This window comes from Stegostoma tigrinum, chromosome 23 (genome assembly GCF_030684315.1).
Source record: "Stegostoma tigrinum isolate sSteTig4 chromosome 23, sSteTig4.hap1, whole genome shotgun sequence".
NCBI lineage: Eukaryota > Metazoa > Chordata > Chondrichthyes > Orectolobiformes > Stegostomatidae > Stegostoma > Stegostoma tigrinum.
The window spans coordinates 4,891,979-4,919,351 of NC_081376.1; the positions used below are offsets into that span (position 1 = coordinate 4,891,979).

The 27,373-nt window shown below is 43.6% G+C and overlaps 1 protein-coding gene across 1 annotated transcript in view; it reads right to left on the bottom strand.

Moving 5' to 3' along the window:
* The window catches only part of LOC125462404 (uncharacterized), a 347,507-nt gene that overhangs the window by 298,349 nt on the left and 21,785 nt on the right, over positions 1–27,373 (bottom strand). The window contains exons 5-7 of the mRNA XM_059653886.1: positions 8,254–8,419; positions 5,221–5,358; positions 4,013–4,202 (exon numbers count right to left, since the gene is read on the bottom strand). Of these exons, the coding sequence (XP_059509869.1) occupies positions 4,013–4,202; positions 5,221–5,358; positions 8,254–8,419 (494 nt within the window). The remainder of the gene's footprint in view (positions 1–4,012; positions 4,203–5,220; positions 5,359–8,253; positions 8,420–27,373) is intronic.

Sequence of the window (27,373 nt, forward strand, 5' to 3'; positions counted from 1 at the left end):
AGACTTATAAAATTCCAACAGGGCTGGACAGGGTAGACGCAGGGAGGGAGTTCCTGATGGTGGGTGTGTCCAGAAGCGGGGGATACAGAATAATGATTTGGGGTAGACGATTTAGGATGGAGATGAGGAGACATTTCTTCAATCAAAGAGTGGTGAGCCTGTGGAATTCATTACCACAGGAAGTAGTTGATGTCAAAACATTGAATCTATGTAAGAGGTGACCAGATATAGCACTTGGGATGAATGGGATAAAAGGGATGAAAGGTTATGGGAAGAAAGCAGAATTAGGCTTGAGTTGGACGATCAGCCTTGATCGTGAAGAATGGCAGAACAGGCTCAAAGGGCTGAATGGCCTCCTCCTGCTCCTACGTTCTATGTTTCTATGTATATTTCGAGTCTGGACCCTACAGCAGGGGATCTGAATGTCTTTAAACACAAACAGTTAGCAGGCAGGTACAGCAAGTACTTAAGACAACAAATTCAATTTGGCCTTTATGGCTAAGGGGTTGTGGTTTAAAAGTACCAAGACTTGTTGCAACTGTACAGAATGCTAGTGAGGCTGCACCTGGACTATTGCGTACAGTTTTAGTCCCTTTTTTTATAGAAAGGATACACTAGCATTGGAGGCAGTTCAAACAGGATTTCTAAGGTACTGCACATAAACAAAGCTTTTCACTGTATTTCAATACATGTTGCAAAACTTGAAAGGGTTCAGAAAAGATTTACAAGGATGTTGGGAGGTTTGAATATAGGGAGAGACTGAATAGGCTGGGGCTATTTCCCCCGGAGAGTCGTAGGCTGAGGGGTGACCTTATAGAGGTTTATAGAATCATGGGGGGCATGGATAAGGTGAATAGCCAAGGTCTTTTCCCCAGGGTAGGGGAGTTCTTTTTTCTTTATTCATTCACAGGATGTGGGTGTCACTGACTAGGCAGCATTTATTGCCCAACTCTAATTGCCGAAAGGGCTGTTCAGAGTCAACCACATTGCTGTGGGTCTACAGTCAGACCAGGTAAGGATGGCAGTTTTCTTCCCTGAAAGACATTAGTGAACCAGTTGGGTTTTTCCAAAAATCAACAATGGATTCATGGCCATCGTTAGACTCTTAATTCCAGATATTTATTGAATTCAAATTCTACCATCTGCTGTGGTAGGATTTGAACCCGGATCCCCAAAACATTATCTGGGTGTCTGGACTAACAGTCCAGCTATAATACCATTAGACCATCACCTCCCCCAATCCAAAACTAGAAGGCATAGGTTTAAGGTGAGAGGGTGTTACATGCAGAGAATGAGGTGCCAGAGGAAGTGGTGGAGGCTGGTATGATTACAATATTTAAATGGGTACATGAAAGGGAAGGGTTCAGAGAGATAAGGGCCAAATGGGACCAATTTAAATTTCAGATCTCTGATTGACATGGATGAGTTGTACCGAAGGATCTATTTCCATGCTGTATGTATCTGTGACTCTATGATTCTAGAGATTCTTCTATGCATCACCAGTGGACAGGCACAATGTTTAGAAGAATTTATTCCCATTGTATAATGGCTACTCACTGTACTTGCTGAATTATTCCTGTCAACAATTTTTTTTGCCTTCAATAATAATATGTGGTTTTCTATATTTAGTATTGTACAATGTGGGTAGAAGACATTTCATAACAAGAGATAATTAACTAGCTTTAAAATCTCCCCACCCCCGGCCTCATCTCATGACCAATCCTCCCTCTCATCCCCGCCTCCTTGACCTGTCCGTCTTCTCTCCCACCTATCCATTCCTCCCACCTCACTGACCAATCCCCACCTCTGTCTACCTGCACCCACCTATCACCTTCCCACCAAAGATCCCCTGCTCCGCCCCTCCTCTCTATTTATTTCAGAGTTCCCTTCCCCCCGCTCCCCCATTTCTGAAGAAGGGTCCTGACCTGAAACATCAGCTTTCTTGCTCCACTGATGCTGCCTGGCTTGCTGTGTTCCTCCAATGTGTTATCTCTGACTTCAGTGTTATCAATTTGTTAAGATTGTTTGAATCCCTGTAAAATTGTCCTAGTGATCCCTAGACCCCAGTCAAAGATACTTCTGATGAAGAGTCACACTGGACTTGAAAAGTTAACTCAGTTTGTCTCTCCACAGGTGCTGCCAGAGTTTTTCTAGCAATTTCTATTTTTGTTTTTGTACATAATTGACAGAAGCATTTGAAGAATCAAGAGGTAATATGAGTCAGACCACATGCTTTCTAAAAGCCAGATCAAACTTCTGATTAGAGATTTGAAAACAGAAATTGCTGGAGAAACCCCGCAGATCTGGCAGCATCTGGGGAGAGAGAAAGAATTAACATTTCGGGTCCAAAATGACGTTTCTTCAGCCAATGTTAAGATTGGAGAAACCTTTTGGAAAATAAGCAGAAGACAGATTGAGAAAATGTATTGGATATGATTTATAAAGATTTCAATACATATTTGGTTAAGTGCAAAGTTAGGCATTTTATGATAAAGATAAGAATTCTAGTAAATAGAACTGCACTGACTGGAAAAGCAAATTGTCAGGATTCAAGGAATAACAAGGTGTAGAGCTGGATGAACACAGCAGGCCAAACAGTATCAGAGGAGCAGGAAGACTGATGTTTCGGGCCTAGACCCTTCTTCCTTCCTGCTCCTCTGATGCTGCTTGGCCTGCTGTGTTCATCCAGCTCTACACCTTGTTACCTCAGATTCTCCAGCATCTGCAGTCCCTACTATCTCTGTTAGGATTCAAGAACGTTTTGCAAGCTGGAGGCTGTGCAGAGGTGTTCCATAAGTGTCTGTATCTTCTAGATTTAGGAATAAAAAGGCGATCTTCCAAAGAATCCTATAACTCCTAATTTAGAAACCGAAAATAGGAACGAGAGTAGGCCATTCAACTTATCAAGTCTGCACCACCATTCAAAAGAATTACGGCTTATCATCCAACTCAGTACACTCTTCACACTTTCTCCCCATACCCTTTGATCTCTTTTGCCTTAAGAACTATTTCTAACGCCTTCTTGAAAATATTCAACGTTTGACCTCAACCACTTTTTGCTGCAGAGAATTTCCCAGCGATATTACTCTCTGGGTGAAGAAATTTCTCCTCATCTCAATCCTAAAGGGTCTATCACACATCCTTCGACTGTGAACCCTGGTTAGGGATTCCTTGATCATTGGGAACATCCTTTCAGCATTTAGCCTATTGCGTCCGGTTAGAATTTTATTGATTTTTATGAGATACTTCACTCATTCTTTGAAAGTCCAGTGAACACAGTCCTAATTAATCCGGTCTCTCTTCATACGGGAATTAGTCGGGTAAACCTTGGTTGCACTCCTTCTTTAGCCAGAATATCCTTCCTTAGATCAGGGGACCAATGCGGTAGACAATATTCCAGGAGTGGTCCCACCAAGGCCCTGTACTACTGCAGCAAGACAGCCCTACTCCTGTTCTCAAATCCTCATGCTATGAAGGCCAACATACCATTTGCCTCTTTCACTGCCTGTTGCACTTACCTTCAGTGGACATTAAGTCTCATCGCACCTCTCCCTTTCCCAACTTATCAATATTTAGGTAATGATCTGCCCTGTTGTTTTTGCAACAAAAGTGAACAACCTCATTTATTCACATTATACTTCATCTGCCATGCACATGCCCACTCACTCAACTTGTCCAAATCACACTGAATAATAATGATTTTGTCCCTCAACTGTACAGAGAAAAACCCATTTTAATGCTGGAAACAATGGACAAGACGATCTAAGAATTGATTTAAGGCAGAAATTTTATGTTGAGCTCTACTCTTAATTCCAGCAAGGAACGTGTACATTTAGTTTATTCATGCTAATAAACGCTTACAAGAGCTAACAGGCACAGACAAAACTTAGTGGCCTACACACGGTTTGCCAGCACATTTGGCAGCCAGAGAGTCCATGCCAACATGTTTAATGCTGGTTTTGATTACAAATCATTGCAGAATTTGGGTTTGCGTTCGGCATTTCTGACTCACCTCTGGGCGTGAATACCGCTTCCTCCATCTTTAAAAATTTCAGTGTGGTGAGAATTTCTGTCTTTGCCCCTTTTCTTCCTTTGGAGAAAGGCTGAAAGACATTTGACTCATTGCAAATGGTCATTTCAATGGTGCCATCATTGTAGCTCTGTACACATTCCAGCTGTGAATCCAAGATCTGTTGGTGGGACTAAATGAGAAACGTCAGAGAGGCTTAATCATCCTTATTTCTTTCAGGCAGAGATATGCTTGTTTTTACAATCATCATTTTGTCTTTCACACAAAATACATAGAATCCCTACAGTGTGGAAGCAGACCATTTGGCCCATTGAGACCACACCAACCCTTCGCAGGGCATCCCGCCCAGACTTAGCCCCTTACCCTATCCCTGCATTTCCCATGGCTAATCCACCTTATCTGCACATCCCTGGACACTATGATCAATTTAGCATGGACAATCCACCTAGCCTGCACATCTTTGGACCGTGGGAGGGAACTGGAGCACCTAGAAGAAATCCATGCAGATACAGGGAGAACGTGCAAACTGCACAGTCGCCCAAGGGTGGATTCGAACCTTAGTCCCTGGTGCCAAGAGGCAGCAGTGCTAAACACTGAGCCACCGTGCTGCCCCAAGCTGATTTAAGTGCACACTGCACTCCTCTCATCGAGAAAGGGTCAGGGAGGCAGCCACAACCGTGCTGTCCATATCAACACCCTGACCAATGAGGTTTCAGGTGAATCAGCTGACTGAGATGGATAGTAAATAGATCCTACTTTATCTCCATGCCAACCATGGTCCCACCAATCAGTACCCTCTCCTCGTGCCGTACAAAGTTCCCTTCCAAATTTTAGATTCTTGTATGATAAATCGAAGAGAAGATGATTCAACCTTATGCCCCTTTCTAGCAATGTTTGAGTTCTATATTGCCAAGCAATTATTTGATTTAAGATACCTGCAATAACGTTTGCAAACATGTTGGTCTCTTGATAATCACTCTTTAATTGATTTCTTTTTAAGAACAATTATTTGGTTACAGTTCATCTCAGAATTCTCATTAGAACTATTCAGAAGTTAACCAAATCAATATATTGATCTATTAACTGATACAGAATGACGATGAGATAGGTAAAATATAATGTTTTTATTTTGAAGATGATAGAGAAAGGCCATCTGAACTTTAATGGATGCTATTAATGGTTTTGCTTACTGCAGAATCAGGTAGAAGTACTGACTGCAATGAAGTGACAGCTGTAGCACGTAACGAACAACGGTTCAGGTCTTTAGACTTTGTAAGGAGGGAACCTTGCACCTTATATGTAGACAAACATTTTCCTGAAATATCCACCTGTAGAAAAAGTATTAAAAACAAAGAGCTATAAATATAGAATCGTATATATCATAGTAGTTAGAGCTGACTGAGTTGTTCCAAAATGCACTTAAAATAATTTCACTAGAACATTCTGATATGCCTTATACTGTTCACACTATTTTGCAGAGAAATTAAGTGAATTTCAAGTTGTTCTTTCAAACTCCTCTCTGTACCTTTCCACCTCTTGAAATCTCATTGCACCCTGCTGTAGTCCTTACTCCATTAATTTTTACCTTCTTGGCTCATTTTAATAGAATCGTAGAATCCCTACAGTGTGGAAGCAGGCTATTTGGCCGATCGCATCAACGATGACCTTCTGAAGAGCATCCCACCCAGGCCTACACTGCTACCCTACCCCTGTAATTCCCATGGCTAACCCACCTAGCCTGCACACCCCTGGACACCAGGGGTAATTTAGCACGGCCAATCCACCTAACCTGCACATCTTTGGCTATTATTTGTTTTCCTTCTGCCTAAACATGAAGCCAGAGTGAAGGTGTTTATGTGTATCAAGGCACTGGGTAAATCTCTGACATTCTAGTAGTTGCTGGATCAGAGACAGCACTAGGGACACACCGAAAAACTGCTTATTTAAGTCAGACAACATTCATGAATTTCCTATTCTAAATCTAAACAAGAAAACTGCACAAGGGCCAGTTCACAGTCTGCAGGGCCCCTTAAACGTGCAATTAGATTTATGGAGGGTTACGAGTATGACATTTTCAAATATAGCTGATGTGTCGACAACATGTTGTTGATAAACTTCATGTAACAGCAGAGTGTTTTCATTTCTTTCGAAGTCTCCAATTGCAAACATAATGTGTTAAAAGCTGAACACATATCTGTGAGACTCTGTCATGCTTCACACCAGCAAACCTAAAGGAAACAACTGAGGCCATTATGTTCTGATGACCTCACATAGTGTGAGGGAGGCTGTAACCTGGTTTCTTCCTGGGTTCAATCCTAACTTTTGCTCAACAGTCACCACTGACTCTGAAGGAACTCATTCGCAGAGCACCTAGTACGGTTTGTATTCATTTCCTGAAAATTTGCTCAGATATCTGTGAACTTCTTTCATGTGTCACTTAGCTTATAATGTGGGATTTTTCTTCCTACAAATGTGGTAATTTATTACTCAGTGAAAATGTATGTACCTCAATGTGAAGGTAAATGCAACATAATGCAGCCCACAGGAGCGCTTGTCAAATGAAAACATAAATTTGTGCCAGTGACAGCAAAGTTGGTTAACCATCAGACATTGCTGCATTTTCTGAATAACTCTCAGACTTGGGAGCAAAGAAGCCTTGTCACTTTTTTTTTAAACCCTCAAATAGCACAATTCTGCAACCAGGAGCTTGACCCAAATAAATCAAATATATATTAGCATTAGTAAGGATGGAGCTAAGTATCACCCTCAAGTCATATCAAAAGATCAGAAATGTGGGAAGGCAGTAGCGTAGTGGGAACGTCAGTTGATGAGTAATTCAGAGCCCCTGGCTAATGTAATTAAAACAGGGATTTGAATCCCACTATGGCAAATGATGAAATTTGAATTCAGCAAAAATCTAGAATTATAAAGCTAGCTTAACGGAGATTGTCAATTGTCATTAAGAACCTAATATCCTTTAGGGAGCGAAATCTGCCGATCTTACCTGGTTGGACCTACAAGTGACTCCAGACCACAATAATGTTGTTGCCTCGTAATTGCTGTCTGGGCAATAAATGCTGGCATTGCCGGCGACACCCACATCCCATGAATATTCTTTTTTAAAAGATCAAAATAATTTAAGCTACTATTTCATAGCACCATCTATTTCCTTAGGGCATCCTAAAAATGCTTTACAGCCAATGAAGCTCTTATAAAACAGTCATCACTGTTACGAAGCAGAGATTACCAGAAACACAAACAACGTGACCAACGTAACCTGTTTAAGTGAAGGTATTAGAGAAAATTCTCTTTCATTGACAGGAGGTACAGTTACAACATTTAAAAGACATTTAGATAAGTACATGAATAGGAAAGGTTTGGAAGGATATGGACGAAAACGCAGGCAAATGAGGCTAGTTTAGTTTGGGAACATGGTCAGTGTGGACAAGTTGGACTGAAGGGTCTGTTTCCATGCTGTAGGACTCGACGGGACCATCATTGGCCAGGCCAGTATTCATTTCCTGTCCCTAATTGCCCAGAAGGCAGTTAAGAGTCAACAACATTGCAGTGGGACTGGAATTACATGTAGGTCAGACAAGGCAAGAACAGCAGCTTCCTTCCTTAAAGGACATTAGTGAACCCAGATGGGTTCTGCCAACAATTAACAATGATTTTATGGTCTTTATTAATCTTAATTCCCGACTGTTTAATCAAATTCAAATTCCACAATTGCTTGGATGGGGTTTGAACCTCCAACTCTAGGACATTTCATATTGGCCTGGCCACCCTGCCCCTAAATAGTCACCTTTAAAATAGCACAATGGGATTTTTTTTTTGTATCCACCTGAGAAGGCGAGAAGGAGCTTAGTTTCTCATCTTATCCAAACACCAGCACCTCTGACAGTGCAGCCCACCCTCAGTACTAATAATTTCCAGCTTGGATATTTGTAGCCCTTGAAACTACCTTCTATCTCAGAGGTCAAACTTGTCATGATAGCCCCTTAAACAACAACAAGAGTACGGGACACTTAATCTATTGATTAGTTAAAGGATTCGATTGTAACAGTGTTGTGGAATTGCCTGAGGCATCACAATATTTTCTCCTTCCGCCTCGAACGGATGCATCTTTTCCATCACTCCAGTGAAATTTCATGTGGATATGAGTCTCTATTTCAACGATGACCCCTAACATTAATACAAAAGGACTTTTGTAAGTGTCTTACCTCCTCAACCGTCTGCTGTTTATTTGCTGCATAAGAATCCTGGAGAACACTGAGAATGCCTCGCTTAAAGTTCAGGGCCCAACTTTCTTCACTGTCTGAAGGACAGATCTCAGGGATTAAGCCATCTTGGAATGAATACTGAAGTGGGTGTTTCTCCAGGGAAGCTCTGTAACAAACAACATGCAAAACTAGTCAGAATACAGTCACATATGGGCCTGCTTACATTAATTTAGGATCACCATCCTATATCCAATTCCTCAGAACACCGCAGACTGCAACCAATACAGGTATTTCAGACTACACATCCACTTTTGACAAGTTACTTACTTCTCAAATGGCAGGGTTGGGTTACTTGCATTTAGCCCATGATGACATTGGTTATCCCTGAGTAAACCTTGGGAAAATCTAAACTGACATGAGAATCTTAAAAGGTAGAACAAAGAAATTAACATCTACGGAGGTAGGGATGGGTAAAGGATACTTCTCAATTTCAGGGCAAATCCAACCAGCCAGTTCCTGCCCTATCAGTCTACATTCGATCATCAGTGCAGTGATGGAAGGTGTCAGTAACAGTGCTATCAAGCAGCACCTGCTCAGTAATAGCCTGCTCAGTGACGCCCAGTTTGGGTTCCACCAGGGCCACTCAGCTCCTGACCTCATTACAACTTTGGTTCAAACATGGGCAAAAGAGCTGAATTCCAGAGGGGAGTGGCTGTCTTGTCCAATGATTGAACAATGTTCAGCACCACTCACGACTCCTCACCTACTGAAGCAGTCCATGTTCAAATGCTGAAGACCTGGTCAATATCTAGGTTTGGACTGAAAAGTGGCAAATAACTTGCATGCCACAGAAGTACCAAGCAATGACCATCTCCAACAAGACAGGGTCTAACCATCATCATTTGCCATTCTATTGCATCCGCATCACTAAAGCCCTCATTATCAACACCCTGGGTGTAATCATGGACCAGAAACTGGTCTAGACTCGCCATTGGTGGATAGCACTGCTGCCTCACGTCATCAGGGACACGGATTTGATCCCAACCTCAAGCAACTGTCTGTATGGAGTTTCCACATTCTCCCCGTATCTGCCTGGGTTTCCTCCAGGTGCTCCGGTTTCCTCCCACAGTCCAAAGATGTGAAAGTTAGGTGGATTGGCCATGCTAAATTGCCCATAGTGTCTAGGATGGGAAATGCAGGGATAGGATAAGGGATGGGTCTGTGTGTGATGCTCTTTGGAGGGTCAGCGTGGACTCGATGGGCCGAATAGCTAGTTTCCACACTGCAGGGATTAAAGAAAATTTAAACACAGTGGTCACAAGAGCAGGTCAAAAGATAGAAGTCCTGCAGCAAGCAATTCACATCCTGATTCCATATATACCGTCCACCATCTCCTAGGTACAAGTCAGGAATATGATGGAATACTCCCCACTTGCCTGGACGAGTGCAGTTCCAACAACTCAAGAAGCAGCCAGCTTGATTGGTGCCACATCCACAGTCGGTGCACATAACACATTGTAAGTGGGGCTTCTTGTTTATGATTTCTATGGTAATGTAATATGTTTATAGGAAATTGCCCAGTTGTCCTGGGCAATACAATGGTGGGGACTGTACTGCAGACTAGGCAAGGTATTTTGGGACTATTCACTCATGTTGGAAGATAGCGGCAGTCACGTAATCTGTTGTAATGGTTGTTGTAAGATGTTTTGAACATCCAGTTCCATTAATGAGCCTCAGTGCACAAGACTGTCACTCTATGAATGCCACAGACTGCAAGATGCTGAGGGAAAAGAATCTTAGTTCCTGTTATTGCAAAACTTAAAAAGAAAACATCAATAATGTTTAGCAGAGAGCACAAACTCTTATTTATATTCTGCTGTGCTCTCAAACTAAGCACAATTTAGTGGCCTTAAAAGCATCTATGTAGAGAATACTGCCAACGGCTAGGCCAGTTCACATATTTACCACTTGCTTAATATGGAAGGCACTAAATCTGCAACATGCCACCAGGTGAAACACCTTCACCCAGTGAGCTAATGTATGGAATGCTTCATCACTGAAACTCGTTGAGGCAGACTGGTGTGTCAGCCAAAGAAGAGGAGCTAAAGATTCAAGACTAAGGATGGTAATTGATAGAGTGGAGTAGTGGGATTAGTTTTAAATTAACTCAGCATAGGCAGACTGGGTCAAATCACCTTCTTTTAAATGTTTAATGGTGCCATTTGGCTAAATTAAGGGAACGCATCAACAAAAACCTTTGTGAAGTAGGAGAATTAGTTTGGATCATTTCTGGGGTATTCCATCATTGTCTACACTGCACAGCAGTGATGCCTTGCAATGTTGCTGTACCTCAGCTATTTACTGAGCATGAGAGCACTCTGCACACTCTGCCGTCAGGTCATTTTGTTCACAGCTTTAAATGAACTGTTATCTTTGTTAGACGTTCTTCCAGTCATGCCTTCATGACTCTACCATTAGATATATATTCTGGTGTGATGAGAACTTCTAAAATGCTAACATTATCACTGTTCTGTTAATGACACGGCCAGTGAAAGCAAAACAGACTGTCAGAAATCATTCAATAATAATTAATTAGTTTAAATGTCACAAAATTTCTGCTGCACTGTTGTCAGAGAGTTACTGTGACACAGAAGGAGGCCATTCAGTCCATCAAGTCTATTCTAGTTCTCCAAACTTTCTGTCACAATGCCCCAGCTGTATGTCCACGGTCCCTTAAGATTATTTTCCTGAAGAGGCCACACAAGTTCTTTTCAAAATGATTGATCTCTAAAACGTCACCCTCCCTGGTAAGCAGCAAATTACAGTCTGTTACCATTCACTCTTGAAAGAAATTCTTTACTTTCCCCTCCAACTCATCTGCTGCCCAAAACCTTAAGTTGTGTCCCCTTAGCCTTGGTTCTCACACTCATGGAAACAGCTTTCTCTTGTTGACCTTATCTAAACCCTTCGTAATCCTGTACGCTCTTTTTCCCCCAAATCCTCTGCTACAGCTTCTGGAATATTGTAGTTACAGTCTCTCATCACTGGAACTATTCTGGGAAATCTCTTCTGCATCCTCCCAATCCTTCCTAAAGGGCGGTGACCAGAAATGGATACAATATTCTAAGTGGAACCACATCCGAGGTTCACAAAAGGTAAATAATACCTTATATAATCCATAATTCAGTCACTAACTAACTTGAAAATATATTACATTTGCAATGAGATTTGAGGAGTTCTCAATAGATTTTACACACATTTTCAAAAAAAAGTTAGGTTGTGTATCATTTTGGCTGGAGTTTGGAGGATTTTGATTTGATTTGATTTGATTTATTTTTGTCACATATACCTAGGTACAGTGAAAGGTTTAGCTTTGCATGAGGTTCAGACATCTCAAAATATACAAAGTGCATTAGGCTAGTCAACAACAGCGAAGAATACAATGTTATGACTGCAGAGAAAGTGCACAAATAGCAAGATCAACATTAAATTTAAAATATGAGAGGAATTATGGTTGGCATGGACTGAAGGGTCTGTTTCCATGCTGTATGGCTCTATGATTCGATTCAGAAGCATAACAACACTGGAGAAGAAGCTGTTCTTGAAACTGTTGGTATGTGTTGCTGGTAGCAAGTTTCCAACAAGAGTCATATCATGAGCATAATAAAATGTGAGGCTGGATGAACACAGCAGGCCAAGCAGCATCTCAGGAGCACAAAAGCTGACGTTTCGGGCCTAGACCCTTCATCAGAGAAGGGTCTAGGCCCGAAACGTCAGCTTTTGTGCTCCTGAGATGCTGCTTGGCCTGCTGTGTTCATCCAGCCTCACATTTTATTATCTTGGAATCTCCAGCATCTGCAGTTCCCATTATCTCTCATATCATGAGCATTTGACTCAGCAGACTCTGTGCACCAGGTAGTGGAAAAAGTCAGCCTGAAAGTGATTTTATCTATCCTTCCAGTTCTCCTGAGGTCTGTTACACTGGAACTGCGACTTTAGCCAAAAAAGACAGACAAAGCTGGGGGGGAAAGCAGAGAAACCAAGTGAACTAAGGAAGGGTCTGAGGAAGGGTCACCGGACCTGAAACATTAACTCTGTTTTCTCCTCCACAGATGCTGCCAGACCTGCTGAGCTTTTCCAGCAACTTTGATTTTGAACTAAAAAGGTTAGTGCTTAAAACAAATAAAAAGGGTGAAGTCGAATGTCAGTTTCAAATACTATTGTATAAATACTGACAGCACCAATGAATGTCACATCAGTCACTGTCACGGAACTAGTTAGTAAGCTACTGTGATACTGTGAAATAGACACTGATCAGACCAAGGTTACATCATTGAGGATGGAAGCAGGAAGCTGCAGTTATAGGGGTTTATTTTTAATGTATTCTTTCATCGGTTGTGGGTATCTGCTATCCCTACCCATTTGTTATATCTGAATGGACTTGCCAGGCCAAGAGACAAACATACCATGGTAGACAGAGCTAAGCAATTCCATAATCAAAGGATCAGACCTAAGCTCTGCATCCTGCCACATCCAGTTGTGAATGGTGGTGGACAACTAAACAACTCACTGGGGGAGGAGGCTCCACAAATATCCCCATCCTCAATAATAGAAGAGCCCAGCACATCAGTGCAAAAGGTAAGGCAGAAGCACTTAACAAGTCAAGCATGTCGACTTGATGATGCAGCTTGGCCAGCATCACAGATGTCATTCATCAGTCAATTTGATTCACTCTGTGGGATTCCAAGAAAAGGTACTGGAAACTTGTGCTCTAGAATTTGCTGTCCCCATAATCAACCTGCTTTTGTGTAGCTCCAACACAGCATCTAGTCGACAATGCGGGTAGTATTGTGCCCTGGCGGGCCCTGCATGCAAACAGCAGGAAAAATTCAACCTGACCAATTTTACTGTTGCATTACTTACTCTCGATCATCAGTGCAGTGATGGAAGGTGTCAGTAACAGCGCTATCAAGCAGCACCTGCTCAGCAATAACCTGCTCAGTGACGCCCAGTTTGGATTCCACCAGGGCCACTCAGCTCCTGACCTCATTACAGCCTCGGTTCAAACGTGGGCATAACAGCTGAATTCCAGATGTGAGGCGAGAGTGACAGCCTTTGACATCATGGCTGCATTTGACTCAACGTTACATCAAGGAGCCCTAGAAAACCAGAATCAATGGGAAATATGGGGAAACTCTACACTGGTTAGAGTCTTGCCAAGCACACAGGAAGATGGTTGTGATTGTTGAAGATCAGTCACCTCAGCTCCAGGGCATCTCTGCAGGAGTTCCTCAGGGTGGTGTCCTAGGCCAAATCATCCTCAGCTGCTTCAATGACCTTCCCTCCATAAAGGTCAGAAGTGGGGATGTTTGCCGATGATTGTACAATATTCAGCACCATTCACACCTCCTCAGATACTGAAGCAGTCCATGCTCGAATGCAACAAGATCTGGATAATATCCAAACTTGGGATGAAAAGTGGCAAGTAACATTCACACCACACAAATACCAGTTAATGGCAATAAGTGAGAATCTAACCATTGGTCCATGACATTCAATGGCACTACCATCACTGAATCCCCAATCCTGAGAGATGGCCATTGGCAATTGGCCAAAAACTAACTGGATACGCTACATAAATAGAGTGGCTCCAAAAACAGATCAGAGGCTCGGAGTCCTTCAGTGATTAACTCACCTTCTGAGTCCTCAAAGACTGTCCACCATCTGCAAGACACTTGTCAAGCCGGTTATGTAATATTGCCTATTCACCTGGATTGGTGCAGCTCCAATAACACACAAGTTCAATGCCAACCAGGACAATGCAGACTGCTTGATTGGCACCACATCAGCAAACAGCCATTAACTCTGCCACCACTGAATAGCAGCAGTGTGCGCTACCTACAAAACACACTGCAAAATTTTAAGGTTCCTAATTCCAAACCCACAACCACTTCCAACCATAAGGACAAGGCCAGCAGATATACAGGACACCATCCCCTCCAAGTCCCTCATCACCCTGACTCGGGAGTATATCACCGTTTCAGTGTCACTGGATCAAAATCCTGGAATTCCGTCCCTAACAGCATTTTGGGTCTACCTATGCCTAAAGGACTGCAGCAGTTCACCGGCAGTTTCTCGAGAACAAGTGATGGGCAATAAATGACGAATCAGCCAGTGAAGCCAAAATTCAATGAAAGATTAAGAAGGATATAAATATAGGCAGAACAGCGGATTTCCTTTCTTAAAGGGCATTAGTGAACGAGGTGGTCTTTAATAACAATCAAAAATAATTTCTTGGTCACCATCAGTGACAATTACTTTTATTCCAGGTTTTATTCAGTGCATTTTAATTCCAGCAGTTACCAAGGTGGGATTGAGCCTGTCGCCAGGGTCTCTAGTTGTCCAGTCTAGTGACATTCCCACTATTCCACTGTCTCCCAGGCTGGAGAGGGAAACAGTTGCACACAGACTGAATATGCCTAATGTAAAGAGCGGAGATAGGTTTCGTTAGATTTTTACCAGCCCAGCTCGCTCAATGTTCTAAAGCATGGAAACCAGACAATGTCTGAGCAAATGAACATTTCAGGGAATGGTTCGTGAAATTCTGTTGAAACAAACAGCTGAGAAATAAAGAGATCTCAGATGACAGTAACACCTTTAGGCTAAGTTTGATGTGAACTGCGATATGTGGGTAGATCACTCTTCAATTGTCATCTCAATTGAATCTTCAGCAAAACGTAATCAGCTTCTGTCAACAGAAGCTCTTTTAATTTGGAAGATGCGTCCTTAATGTTAATGTTTCACTGTTTGTCACCCATTCCCATTGATTTGGTTCGTAATTTTCATTTCAATAGTGATTAGTGAGTGTTTCATGACATCATCTGGGAAAGTGTCTAGGAAGTGTTTCCATGCCTGACAGTGTGTGGGAACTGCACTAAAATCAGGAGAATTTGCATAATTTGCTTGGGGTTTTTCAGTACTGTTGTCATTATATCTGTGTATTTTCATTTATCTCCTTCATAGCCACAAGCTCTGCAACACTGCTCAGCCATGACCACCAGTGTTGATCAGTGGGAATAGAATACAGAGGAGGCTTGAAGACACAATTCTTTTTATAAGAAGAAAGGCAAATAACCAAGAGAATAGCAAGTGGAAATGTGATTTTTTTTTTTCTTTTTTTTAAGATCAGTCAAAAAAACAATATAAAACCCACTTCTGGAGAAACTGTAGCTGGAACTATCTTAATTAAAAGCCAATTGAAAAATAGCTTTTTTAAAAAAAATTTAACATTGCGATGGACATCTGTTGGTTTTAGCATTTTTAAAAATGTATCTTCACTTGCGTTTGGTGTTTTTCAATAACTAATGCTTTTCTGTACCCCATTTTTAATTCAAAAATGGCCATGACACTCATTAACATTGAGGTGAGTCAAGAACTGATGAGTTGCCAGATTATAAACTGGAAATTGTTAATTAAATCACAGCTAACTGCAAAATGATCTGATACTGAACTGTACTAGTATTTTACAGCCAGAATAATCCATGTAATTCTAACATATTTTTGGGGGGAGGGGGTGGAAACACAAAAACAAAGACCTCTACATGGTATTGAGTTAATGTATACAATAATTCAGGTACAGTGACACCATTTGATCATAAATCATAGAATCCCTGCATTGTGGAAACAGGCCCTTCTGCCCAACAGGTCCACACTGACCGTCACAGCATCCCACCCAGACCCATTTCACTATAACCCATCTAATCTACACATCCCTGAACACAATGGGTAATTTAGCATGGCCAATCCACCCTGGCCTGCACACCTCGTGGAAGGGAACTGGAATACCGAGCAGAAACCCACACAGACACAGGGAGAACTTGCAAACTCCACACAGACAGTCACCCGAGGGTGGAATTGAACACGGGTTCCTGGTGCTGTGAGGCAGTGTGAAGGAATCCAGAACAATATTCAGTTTAGAACTAAGCTATTTAGCAGTGAAGTGACAGAACATTTTTCCATAGAAAAGCCAGCGCAGATCTGAAACACACAGTCTCACAAACGAGTGAAGCCAGACTAATAGAAGCAGAGCAGTTATCAACAAAATGCTTGAGATAACAAGCTGGATGAACACAGCAGGCCAAGCAGCAGAGGAGCAGGGAGGCTGACGTTTCAGGCCTAGACCCTTCTACAAAATGCTTGCTTGTTGGGCAGGTGCATCAACGGTCATGAGGAGAGGAGGGTTAAGGGGAGTTTACACCCAGAGCCTTTTCCATTTCTCACACTCCTTGATGTGTAATTCAGCAGTGACAGCTTGGAATAATGATTATGATGGATAAGTAACTGTACACAAACATGGTCAATTCAAAATGGCAGATGCAACAAACAAACCTTCCTTTAGCCCTCTATCCAAACTCAGAAACTGCTGACAAGTGCAACATTGCGATTTCAAACAATTATGTATTGAGCATATAACTTGTAGAATAAATTGAAAACAAATCGGCACTCCTCGTCACAAACCACAAAACAGTGAGGAATTTGATCCATAATGCACTGAATGTTTGCTATGGATCAAGTGTACTGTAAATGCAACAGGTACCTCAGAGTTAATTCTGTTGTACCACAAACTTTGTATCGATTATAATCTGAAATGTTGTATCTCTGGGCTACGTACGTGATGTGGAATGTATTTATTACATAGAAAGACTGTTACAATCATACAAATTGAATTTTATTGCAAATTCTGTACTGTTTTAATTGAAACATTTTTATTAAGTTTCATGAGTGAAGTATATTTTTGAAAAAAGAACACGCACTTTACATGCAACATAATTTCAAATTTCAATTCACTTTGCAAAGGATTGCGTAGCAAACTTGATTCCTTCTAGTCACCAACTTTCTGACCACAGCCTTGCTGTTGCAGGGTAGTCTGTAAGACCATAAGATACAAGAGCAAAACAGGCCGTTGGCCTGTCGGGTCTGCTCCACTGTCAATCATGGCTGATCTGTTTCACTACCCCATTCTCCTGTCTTCTCCATGCAACCCTCCATTCCCTTACCAATCAAGAACCTATCTCTGTCTTAAGGACCATCAATGACGTGGCTTTTGGTGGCAACACACTCCACAGCGTCACCACCCTCTGGCTGAAGATATTTGCTTATTTACTAAAAACCTAAAACCAAACGCGGGTGCTGTAAATCAGGAAGAAAAGGTTGCTGGAAAAGCTCAGCATGTCTGGCAGCACCTGTGGAGGAGAAAACAGAGTTAACGTGACCTGCTGAGCTTTTCCAGCAACTTTGTTTTTGTTTGCTTATTTATTGTTGCTTGTATTTGTTAGAAATACAGTGAAAAGTGTTTTATAAAGTCGCAACTATCCAGCACCATCTTTAAAACTCAGAAAATAAATTAAGACAGAATATAAAAGGTAAAAAACGAGAAACAAAACTCAAAAGTTCAACATTACAGTCCTTCTTGTCAAGTGCCTTAGTCTGGGTCTGGGCTCTTTGGCCATGGTGCTGAGTCCAACACCAGCACAAAGCAGTCCCTTTACCACACCACTGCCACTGGAACAGAGTCGCCATCTGGCCTCTACCACATCATCGCCACCATCAGCCCATGTTGGGCCAATGTCGGCAAAGAAGCTGCTGCTGCTGCCTGGTCCTGAACCAGACTAGAGCCCGCCGCTGGGGCCCATCTCATCTCAGTTCTAAAGCGTCATCCCTTCACTCTGAGACTGTGGCCTCAGAGCCTTGTCTCTCCTAACAATGGAAACATCTTCTCTACATCCAATCTATCCAAGTGTCTCAGTATTTTGTAAGTTTCGATTGTTCTAAATTCCATCGAGTACAGACTCAGACTCCTCAACCGCTCCAGAATATGCCAAATGTGGTTTTTCCAAGACCCTTGTATAGCCTCAGCAGTACATCCGTGCTCTGGTATTCTAGCCCTCTTGAAATGAAAGGTAACGTTACATTTGCCTTTCAAACAGTCAACTGAAACTGCATGTTTGCCTTCAGAGAGTCCTGAACTAGACTCCCAAGTCCCTTTGTGCTTCCAAAGCCTTTCCCATTTAGGAAACATGATTCCACACCATGATTCTTTGGACCAAACTGTATAAAACTTTACAACTTCCCACATTGTAGTCTGTCACGTCTTTGCCTTGTCTTGTAGCCTGTCCAAGTCCTTCTGCAGCATTTCCACTTACTCACATTGTCTTTCCCGTCTATCTACCTGTGTATCATCTGCAAGCTTAGCAACAATGTTTTTCTTTTGTCTGGATCATTAAAGTATACCGTGAACAGTTGAGGTCCCAACACTGACCCTTGCAGAACTCTACTAGTCACCAGCTGCCATCCTGAAAAAGACCCCTCTCCGCATTCTCTGACTTCTGCCAGTCAGCCAATCCTCTATCTATGCCAGTACTTTGTCCCTAGGGCTTATCTTATTTAGCAACTTCATATGCAGCACCTTGTCACATGCCTGCTGGAAATCCAAATAGATCACGTCCACTGGCTCTCCTTTGTCTAACCTCCTCAAAGAATTTTATCAGATTTGTCAGGCATGCCCTCCCCTTGAGGAAGCCGCGCTGACTCATGCCTATTTTACCATGTCTTTCCAAGTACTCCTCAAACTCATTCTTGATAATGGATTCTGAAATCTTAACCAAGACAGAGGTCAGGCTGAACAGCCTATAGTTTCCTGTCTTCTGCCTCCCTCCCTTCTTAAACAGGGCATTACATTAGCCAGTTTCCAGTTTTCTGGGATCCTCCTTGACCACCAATGCCTCCACAATCTCCTCAGCCATCTCCTTCAGAACTCTGCAGTGTAGTCCATCCGATCTAGGTAATTTATCCACCTCCAGATCTTTCAGCTTCCCCAGCACCTTCTCCTTAGTGATGGTCCCTAGATTTACCTCTGCCCTTGACTCTCTTGAAGTTCTGGTATGCAATTGATGTCTTCCACTATGAATTCTGATTCGGTTCCTCTGCCATTTTTTTGATCCCATTACTACTTCTGCAACCTCAATTTCCAGCGATCAGTTGTCTTATACTTGCCTCTCTCTTCCTTTTTACATATCTAAAAAACTCTTGCAATCTTCTTTAATATTACTATCTAGCTTACCCTCAAAGGCTTTCCAACACTCTGGCTTTCCACTAATCTTCATCACATTGTATGCTTTCTCTTTTGCTTTTATGTTGTGCCTGACTTCCATGGTCAGCCATGGTTGCCTCTTCCACCCCTTTGTATGTTTCTTCTTCCCTGGGAGGAGTTTCCGCTGCGTGTCCCAAATTACACCCAGAAACTCCATCTTCCATGTTGACTTCCCCTTCCAATTAAGTCTGGCCAGCTCCTGCCTTTGTAGTTACCTCTATTCAGTTGTAATATTGTTCCACCTGATTTCAACTTCTCTGTCTGAAACTGCAAGATGAAGTCTCATATTATGGTCACTACTGATGTTGTACCAAGTGAAAGACATCACGAGTGAGCTTGAAAGGATACTGGGGAGGGAGCAGTCACGTTGTGGTCCACGTTGGCACCAACAATATAGGCAAGAGGTTTTGTTTGGGCAATATCAGTAATTGGGAAATGCAATTGACAAACAGGACCTCAATGGTTGAAATCTCTGGATTAATACTTGAGTCGCATGCAAATTGGCAAAAAGAGATAAGATTAGGGAAGTAAACACAGGCGTAGTCCAGGAAAGAGGGGTTCCATTTTGTTGGGCATTAGCATCGTTGTTGGATGAGAGGGAACTGTACTGTCAGGTGGGCTCCACTTGAACCAATGTGGAACCAGGATCCCAGCAGAAAGGTTAAATGGGGTGGTCAGAGGTTAAGTGGAAACTCAGGCACTACTCACCCATGATCTCTCACCCTGCAAGTTCCACATCCTCAAGCCCAACTTATTCCAACTTTCATCATTTCGTCAGATAGAGTTTTCCAGAACCTCCACCTCGCCACATGGTTTCAAATCTATGGCCTCTGGTTTTCAACTCACTCACCAGAAAAAAACAGTTGCACTCTATCTGCACTAACATTCAAAAAAAGAAACTTCCCATTGCCGCTTCTTGTCAATTTTTGTTCAAAGGAGTACAATTCACGAGTACAATTCTGAATTTTATGATGAACTTTGTTAGTCATGAGGATACCCGAAAATTGGACTTGCCAACTTCTCCTCCACAAACCAGCTGAATATTTTCAGTTTTTGCTGCTTTTGTCTTTCTGAATTAATTCTTAGCCAACTTGTGCCTTGTGGAATTGGGAGCCAGATTTAGGGAGTAGGTGGTGAGTTACACGCTGCAGGATACCCAGCCTCTGTCCTGCCCTTGCAGCCATTGGGTTTATACGGTGCGTCCAGTTCAGTTTGTGGCCAACTGTTACATTCAGGCTAATGACAGTGCTGGATTCAGTGATCATAATGCTATTGAATGTCAAAGGGAAATTCTTATACTTCCTCTTCTGAGAGATGATCATTGCTTAACAAATGTGTTTTGTGAATGGTACAGGATCCCTTTAAGAACCACCAATGCAGGATAGGCACCGGCAGTGTGGTAATGTTGATGTTTTGGAGACGTGGTTTCAAAAGGACATCTTGGGTGGACAGTAACTTTCAAAATCACTAAAGTGGAATTAAATTTAAAAAGTTAGACTAATGGCAACTACGTTCTATTTCAGTAAAATATCCCCTGGTTCACTAAGGCCTTCTAGGGAAGGAAATCCGTCACCCTTACTTAGACCAGGTACATGCTACATGAGCGGAGCAGGAACGACAGGGCTGATGCTTGAGCCAACAATCTATCAGATGAGCTGAGCAGATGATCCATCTTGGCCACTTTTTTAAAAAGTCCCCAGTATCACAGATGCCAGTCTTCAAACAATCCAATTTACACCACAATGATATCACCCAAGAGCAGAAAGCACTGGATAACTGCAAAGGCTATGGACTCTGAAAACGTTCCAGCAATAGTTTTAAGGACTTTGCTCCAGAATGAACAACGCCTCTTGCCAAGCTGTTCCAGTACAGTTTCAAGACTCGCACCTACTTGGCAATGTGCTAAACTTCCCAGGTATGTCCTGGGCACAAAACGCAGGATGAATCCAACCTGACTAGTTACACCTCTATCAGTGCACTGTTGATCACAGAGCCAAGTGATGGAAAGAGCCGTCGGTGGTGCTATCAAGTACCAGTTGGAAAAGAATAATCTGCTCAGGAGCTCAGCTCGGGATTTGTCAGCGTCACTCAGCTCCTAACCTTATTACAACCTTAGTCCAAGCAAAGATACAACAGCTGAACACCAGGTGAGAGAGCCAGCCATTGACATCAATTCTGCTTTAGATGGAGTGTGGCTTTAAGGTGCCCTAGGAAAACTGGAATCACACATAGTCACAGAGCCGAGTACAGCATGAAACAGACCCTTTGGTCCAATTTGTCTACGCCAGCCAGACATCCCAAACTGACCTAGTCCCATTTACCAGCATTTGGACCACATCCCCTAAACCCTTCCCATTCATATACCCATTGAGATGCCTTTTAAATGTTGCAATTATATCTTCTCCACCACTTCCTCTGGCAGTTCATTCCATACATGCACCACCCTCTGAAGTTGTCCCTTTTAATTCTTTCTCTTCCACCTTAAATCTATACGCTCCAGTTTTGGACACCCTGACCCTGGGAAAAAGACCTTGGCTGCTCACCCTATCCATGCCCCTCATGATTTTACAAACCTCTGTCAGGTTGGTTTGGTAAATGTCCTTGCTATTCACATGCAGGGACCTTGCCTCTGCAAGAAAAAGGAATGGGCCTGGAAATTGTGCCTTTGTTTAATTAAACAAAAGAACACACAGCGAATGTTCCCTGGCATATTCTCCATGGCATTGCCTTGAGCAATCAGAGCCATCCGATCAACATCCTTTTCTCGCGTGAATATACAAAAAAGGATCAAGAATAAGTCACTTAGCCCTTTGAGCCTGCTCTGCCATTCAATACGATCACAAGAACCCAACCTCAATTCTACATTCCTGCGTATCCCCATTCTCATTCATCCCCTTGGTAATCAAGAATCAACCTCTGCCTTGAAAATATTTAAAGGTTCTGCATTCACTGGCTTCAAGGATCCCAAAGACTCAGAAATCGAGTAAAAATTGTTGCCCTCTTTCATAAAATTTGTCTTGCATCTGCCCTGAGGAGTACAAGATGGAAACATCAATAGGATCTCACTTCTTCTAACAATACTCAATTTCTACATCATTCCATCAGACCCAGGCAGGGGTTAAAGTCTGCCTGAATAACACAAACCAATGGTTCAGACTTTTGTTGGCAGTTCCCCAAAGCAACAGTGATAAATGTACCTATTCTGCTTCTTTTAGCGACAGAGACAATATCTCTTTGCAGTTTTGTGGAAAATGTGTAGGGTGCCCTGAGTGCACTGCATCCCCCTGACCATCCATCATAGCCCACGCACTAAATAAAATTTTGTAACAACTATTTTTTTTCTTTTGTTGACAACTTTTCTGATTTGTTTTATAAGTGTATAGTTTAGGAATGCTTATTCCATCTTTAAACATGTATATGCTTGACAGAAATGAAGTTAATTATGTTCCAGAATTAAAACATCATAGAATCCCCACAGTATGGAAACAGGCCATTTGGCCCAACAAGTTCACACTGACTATCTGAAGAGTGTCCCACCCACACTCACCAACCCCCCACCTCACCCCTGTGTCCCTGCATTTCCCATGACTAATCCATCTAACCTACACATCCCTGGACACTACGGGCAATTTAGCATGGCCAATCCGTCTAACCTGCACATCTTTAGACTGTGGGAGGAAATCCACACAGACACGGAGAGAACGTGCAAACTCCACACAGATAGTCGCCTGAGGCTAGAATGGAATTCAGGTCCCTGGCACTGTGAGACGGCAGTGCTAATCACTAAGCCACCGTGCTCTCACTCAACAAGACTTGATTACAGTATCTGCCTGGCATTCTTTGTGCAGACATGGATTCATTGTCCTGAAAGCTAGCTAATGGCCTATGTTTTTTTTAAACATTGAATAACCAGATACGGAACACCAGGCATCATCTATCTTAGGGCCACTGAGACCAATTCCCAAAAATGATTGAGATAGTAGGAACTGCCGATGCTGGAGTCTGAGATAACAAGGTGTGGATCTGGACGAATGCAGCAGGCCAGGCAGCAGAGGAGCAGGAAAGCTGACGTTTCGAGTCCGTGCCCTTCTTCAGAAATAGTGGAGGGGGAGGGAGCTGTGAAATAAATAGAAAGCGGGGGGGGAGGAAATACAGTGATCGCAGGTATTTGGTGGACCGGATGGGTGGGAGAGATGACGGACAGGTTAAGGAGGCGGGGATGAGAGGGGGCTCTGGTCTTGGGATGAAGTCAGGGGTGGGGAGATTTTGAGTCTTGTAAATTCCACTTTGAGACCATTGGGTTGTAGGCTCCTAAGGTGGAATATGAGGTGCTGTTTCTCCAGTTTCTGGGTGGCATCGTCGTGACGCTGGAAGAGGCCCAGGATGGACTTGTCACCCAGGGAGTGAGAGGAAGAGCTGAAGGGATTCGCGACTGGGAGGCATTGTCGTTTGTCACAAACCAAGTGTAGGTGTTCCACAAAGCAGTCTCTGAGCCTCTGCAATAGACCACATTAGCGGATGTGCTGGTGAACATCTGTTTAAAGTGTAAGGTTTTTTTTTGGGGCCTGGGATGGAGTTGAGGGGGGAGGTGTAGAGGCGGGTGTTGCACCTCCTGCTGTTCCAGGGAAGGGTGCCGGAGGTGGTGGGGCTAGTGGGGAGTGGACAAGGGAGTCATGGAGACAGCGGTCCCTCCGAAAGGCAGATAGGGGCAGGGAGGGAAATATATCCTTCGTAGTGGGGTCAGATATGCAGGTAGCAGAGAATGATGCATTGAATCCAGAGGTTAATGGGGAGATACATGAGAACAAAGGGGATTCCGTCTGCGTTTTTATTGTGGGGAAGGGGTGTGAGGGCTGAGGTTCAGGGAACACAAGAGATGCGGTCAAGGACATTTTCAATCACTGAAGCAGGGGGAAATTGTGGTCCTGACAAACGAGGATATCTGGGATGTCTGGGAGTGGCATGCCTCATCTTGAGAGCAGATGCGGTGGAGGCAGAGGAATTGGGAATAGGGGATTGCATTCTTGTGGGGAGATGGGTGATTGGAGTCATAGTCTAGGTAGCTGTGGGAGTCGGTGGGCTTGAAATAGATATCAGTTTCAAGGTAGTCACCCGAGATGGAGACAGAGAGGTCCAGGAAAGAGAGAGGGGTATCGGAGTGGTCCAGGTGAACTTGAGGTTGGGGTGGAAGGTGTGAGTAAAGTTGATGAACTGTTTGAGCTCCTAGTGGGAGCACGAGGTGGTGCTGATACAGTCATCGATGTAGCAGAGGAAGAGGTGGGGGATAGTACTAGAGTAGCTGACGCAGTGTTGGTGCCAACTCTCTGACACCCTTTACATTACCGAGGCCAGGCACTAGCTCTCGGACACCTCCTCCTACTGCCCCCTTCATCATGACCCCACCCCCAAGCACCAAAACAGCATCTCCCAGACCATCCACAACCTCGTCACTTCAGATGACCTCCCAACCACAGCCTCCAACCTCACTGCGGGATTGGGGAACATCGCCCACTTCTATCTCCTTCCCAAAATCCATAAACCCGACTGCTCTGGTCAACCCATCATCTCTGCCTGTTCCTGCCCCATTGAACTTATCTCAATTTATCTCGAATCTATTTTCTACCCCCTGGTTCAGGAACTCCCCACCAAAGTCTGGGACACCACCCATGCCCTCCACCTCCAAGACTTCCAATTCCCTGGCCCCCAACACCGCATCTTCACTATGGATGTCCAATCCCTAAATACTTGCATTCCTCATGCAGATGGCCTAAAAGCCCTCCGCTTCTTCCTCTTCCACAAGCCCAACCAATCTCCCTCCACCAACACCCTTATCTGCCTAACCAAACTCGTCCTTACCCTTAACAACTTCTCCTTCAACTCCTCCCACTTCCTACAGAGTAAGGGGGTGGTCATGGGTACCCGCATGGGCCCAAGATATGCCTGCTTCTTTGTAGGGTATGTGGAACAGTACATCTTCCGCAGCCACATTGGTCTCATCGCTCACTTCTTCCTCTGTATTGGTGCTGCCTCGTGCTCCCATGAGGAGCTTGAACAGTTCATCAACTTTACTAACGCCTTTCGCCCTAACCTCAAATTCACCTAGACCATCTCCGATACTCCTCTCTCCTTCCTGGACTTCTGTCTCCATCTCTGGTGACCACCTGGAAACTGATATCTATTTCAAACCCACAGGCTCCCACAGCTAACTAGTCTACATCTTATCTCACCCACCTTCTGCAAGAATGCGACCCCCTATTCCCAATTCCTCCGCCTCCACCACATCTGCTCTCAAGATGAGGCATTCCACTCCCGAACATCCCAGATGTCCTCGTATTTCAAGGGCCATAACTTTCCCCATACGTGGTTGAAAAACACCCTCGACCGCGTCTCTTGCGTTTCCCGCACTTAAGCCCCCAGACCCCCTTCCCACAACAAAAACAAAGACAGAATCCCCCTTGTCCTCAGGTATCACCTCCAGATTCAATGCATCATTCTCTGCCACCTGCAATCTGACCCACTATGAAGGTTATATTTCCCTCCCCACCCTTATCTGCCTTCCAGAGGGACCGCTTTCTCCGCGACTCCCGCGTCCGCTCCACACTCCCCTCCAGCCCCACCACACCCAGCACCTTTCCCTGCAACTGCAGGAAGTACTACACCTGACCCTACACATTCCCCCCTCACCCCTATCCCAGGCCCCAAGAAAACCTTCCACATTAAACAGATGTTCACCTGCACATCCACTAATGCGGTCTGTTGTATCTGCCGTTCCCGATGTGGCCTCCTCTACATTGGGGAGCCCAAGCAGAGGCTCGGAGACTGCTTTGTGGAACACCTACATAACGGTTCGTGACAAACGGCAACCTCCCAGGTGCGAACCACTTAAACTACACCCCCTGGCGCCCACTCCCTGGGTGACACGTCCATCCTGGGCCTCCTTCAGTGTCACAATGATGCCACCTGGAAACTGGAGGAACAGCACTTCGTATTCTGCCTTGGAAGCCCACAACCCAATGGTCTCAATGTGGATTTTACGAGCTTCAAAATCTCCCCACCCCCGGCCTTACCCCAAGACCAGACCCCCTCCCATCCCTGCCTCCTTGACCTGTCCGTCTTCGCTCCCACGTATCCGCTCCACTATCTACCTGCTATCATCACCCCTCCCGTTCTCTATTTATTTCAGAGCCCCCTTCCCCTCCCCCGTTTCTGAAGAAGCGTCTCAACCTGAAACGTCAGCCTTCCTGCTCCTCTGCTGCTACTTGGCCTGCTGTGTTCATCCAGCTCCATGTCTTGTTATCCCAAAATTCACAGGCTTGTCAGCATTAATTCTAGAAGGAGGGACTCACTGCTCAGAGATTGTAATGAGACTAATCTGGCATATGTTAAAATATTCTGGTCTGCGTTATGCATTCGCCGTCACTTCCCACAGCTTTTCCTGCACCCACCCTGTTAAGTGGGAAACAGCTCATTACGATACAGTGATAAATGGCAGATATATTCAAAGTACTGAAATTAGTCTCTGAAATCATTTGAGTGCTGTGGGCAAACTTGGTATAATTTTTATTCCTCACCAGATAAAGGAAACAGTTTCTAATCAGTCCAAATTCAGAAGAACCAAACCCTACCCCTACCACACCACAGCTGTGCTGGGCTCATAAAATCCCAATAATTAATTACAACAAACAAACCTCTGGTACATCATCGGCCTGTCAGTTGCATTGTTTGGATATTAACCTAAAATTTGCTAGGTCAATAGAAATGAAATCAAATGAAGGGGGTTGGGGCGGGGGGAGGATGAAGCTTGGTGATGACCTAATGATTACAAAAAGTTTTAAAGTGCTTCTGTATTTTGCTGAACGAATACGAGTGTGTTAACATAATGCACTGTAACGCAATAGCAATGGACTGTCACAGAAACTCTGTGAAGATTAAAATTTTGTTGAAAAGAAACACAGCATTTTATAATTCATT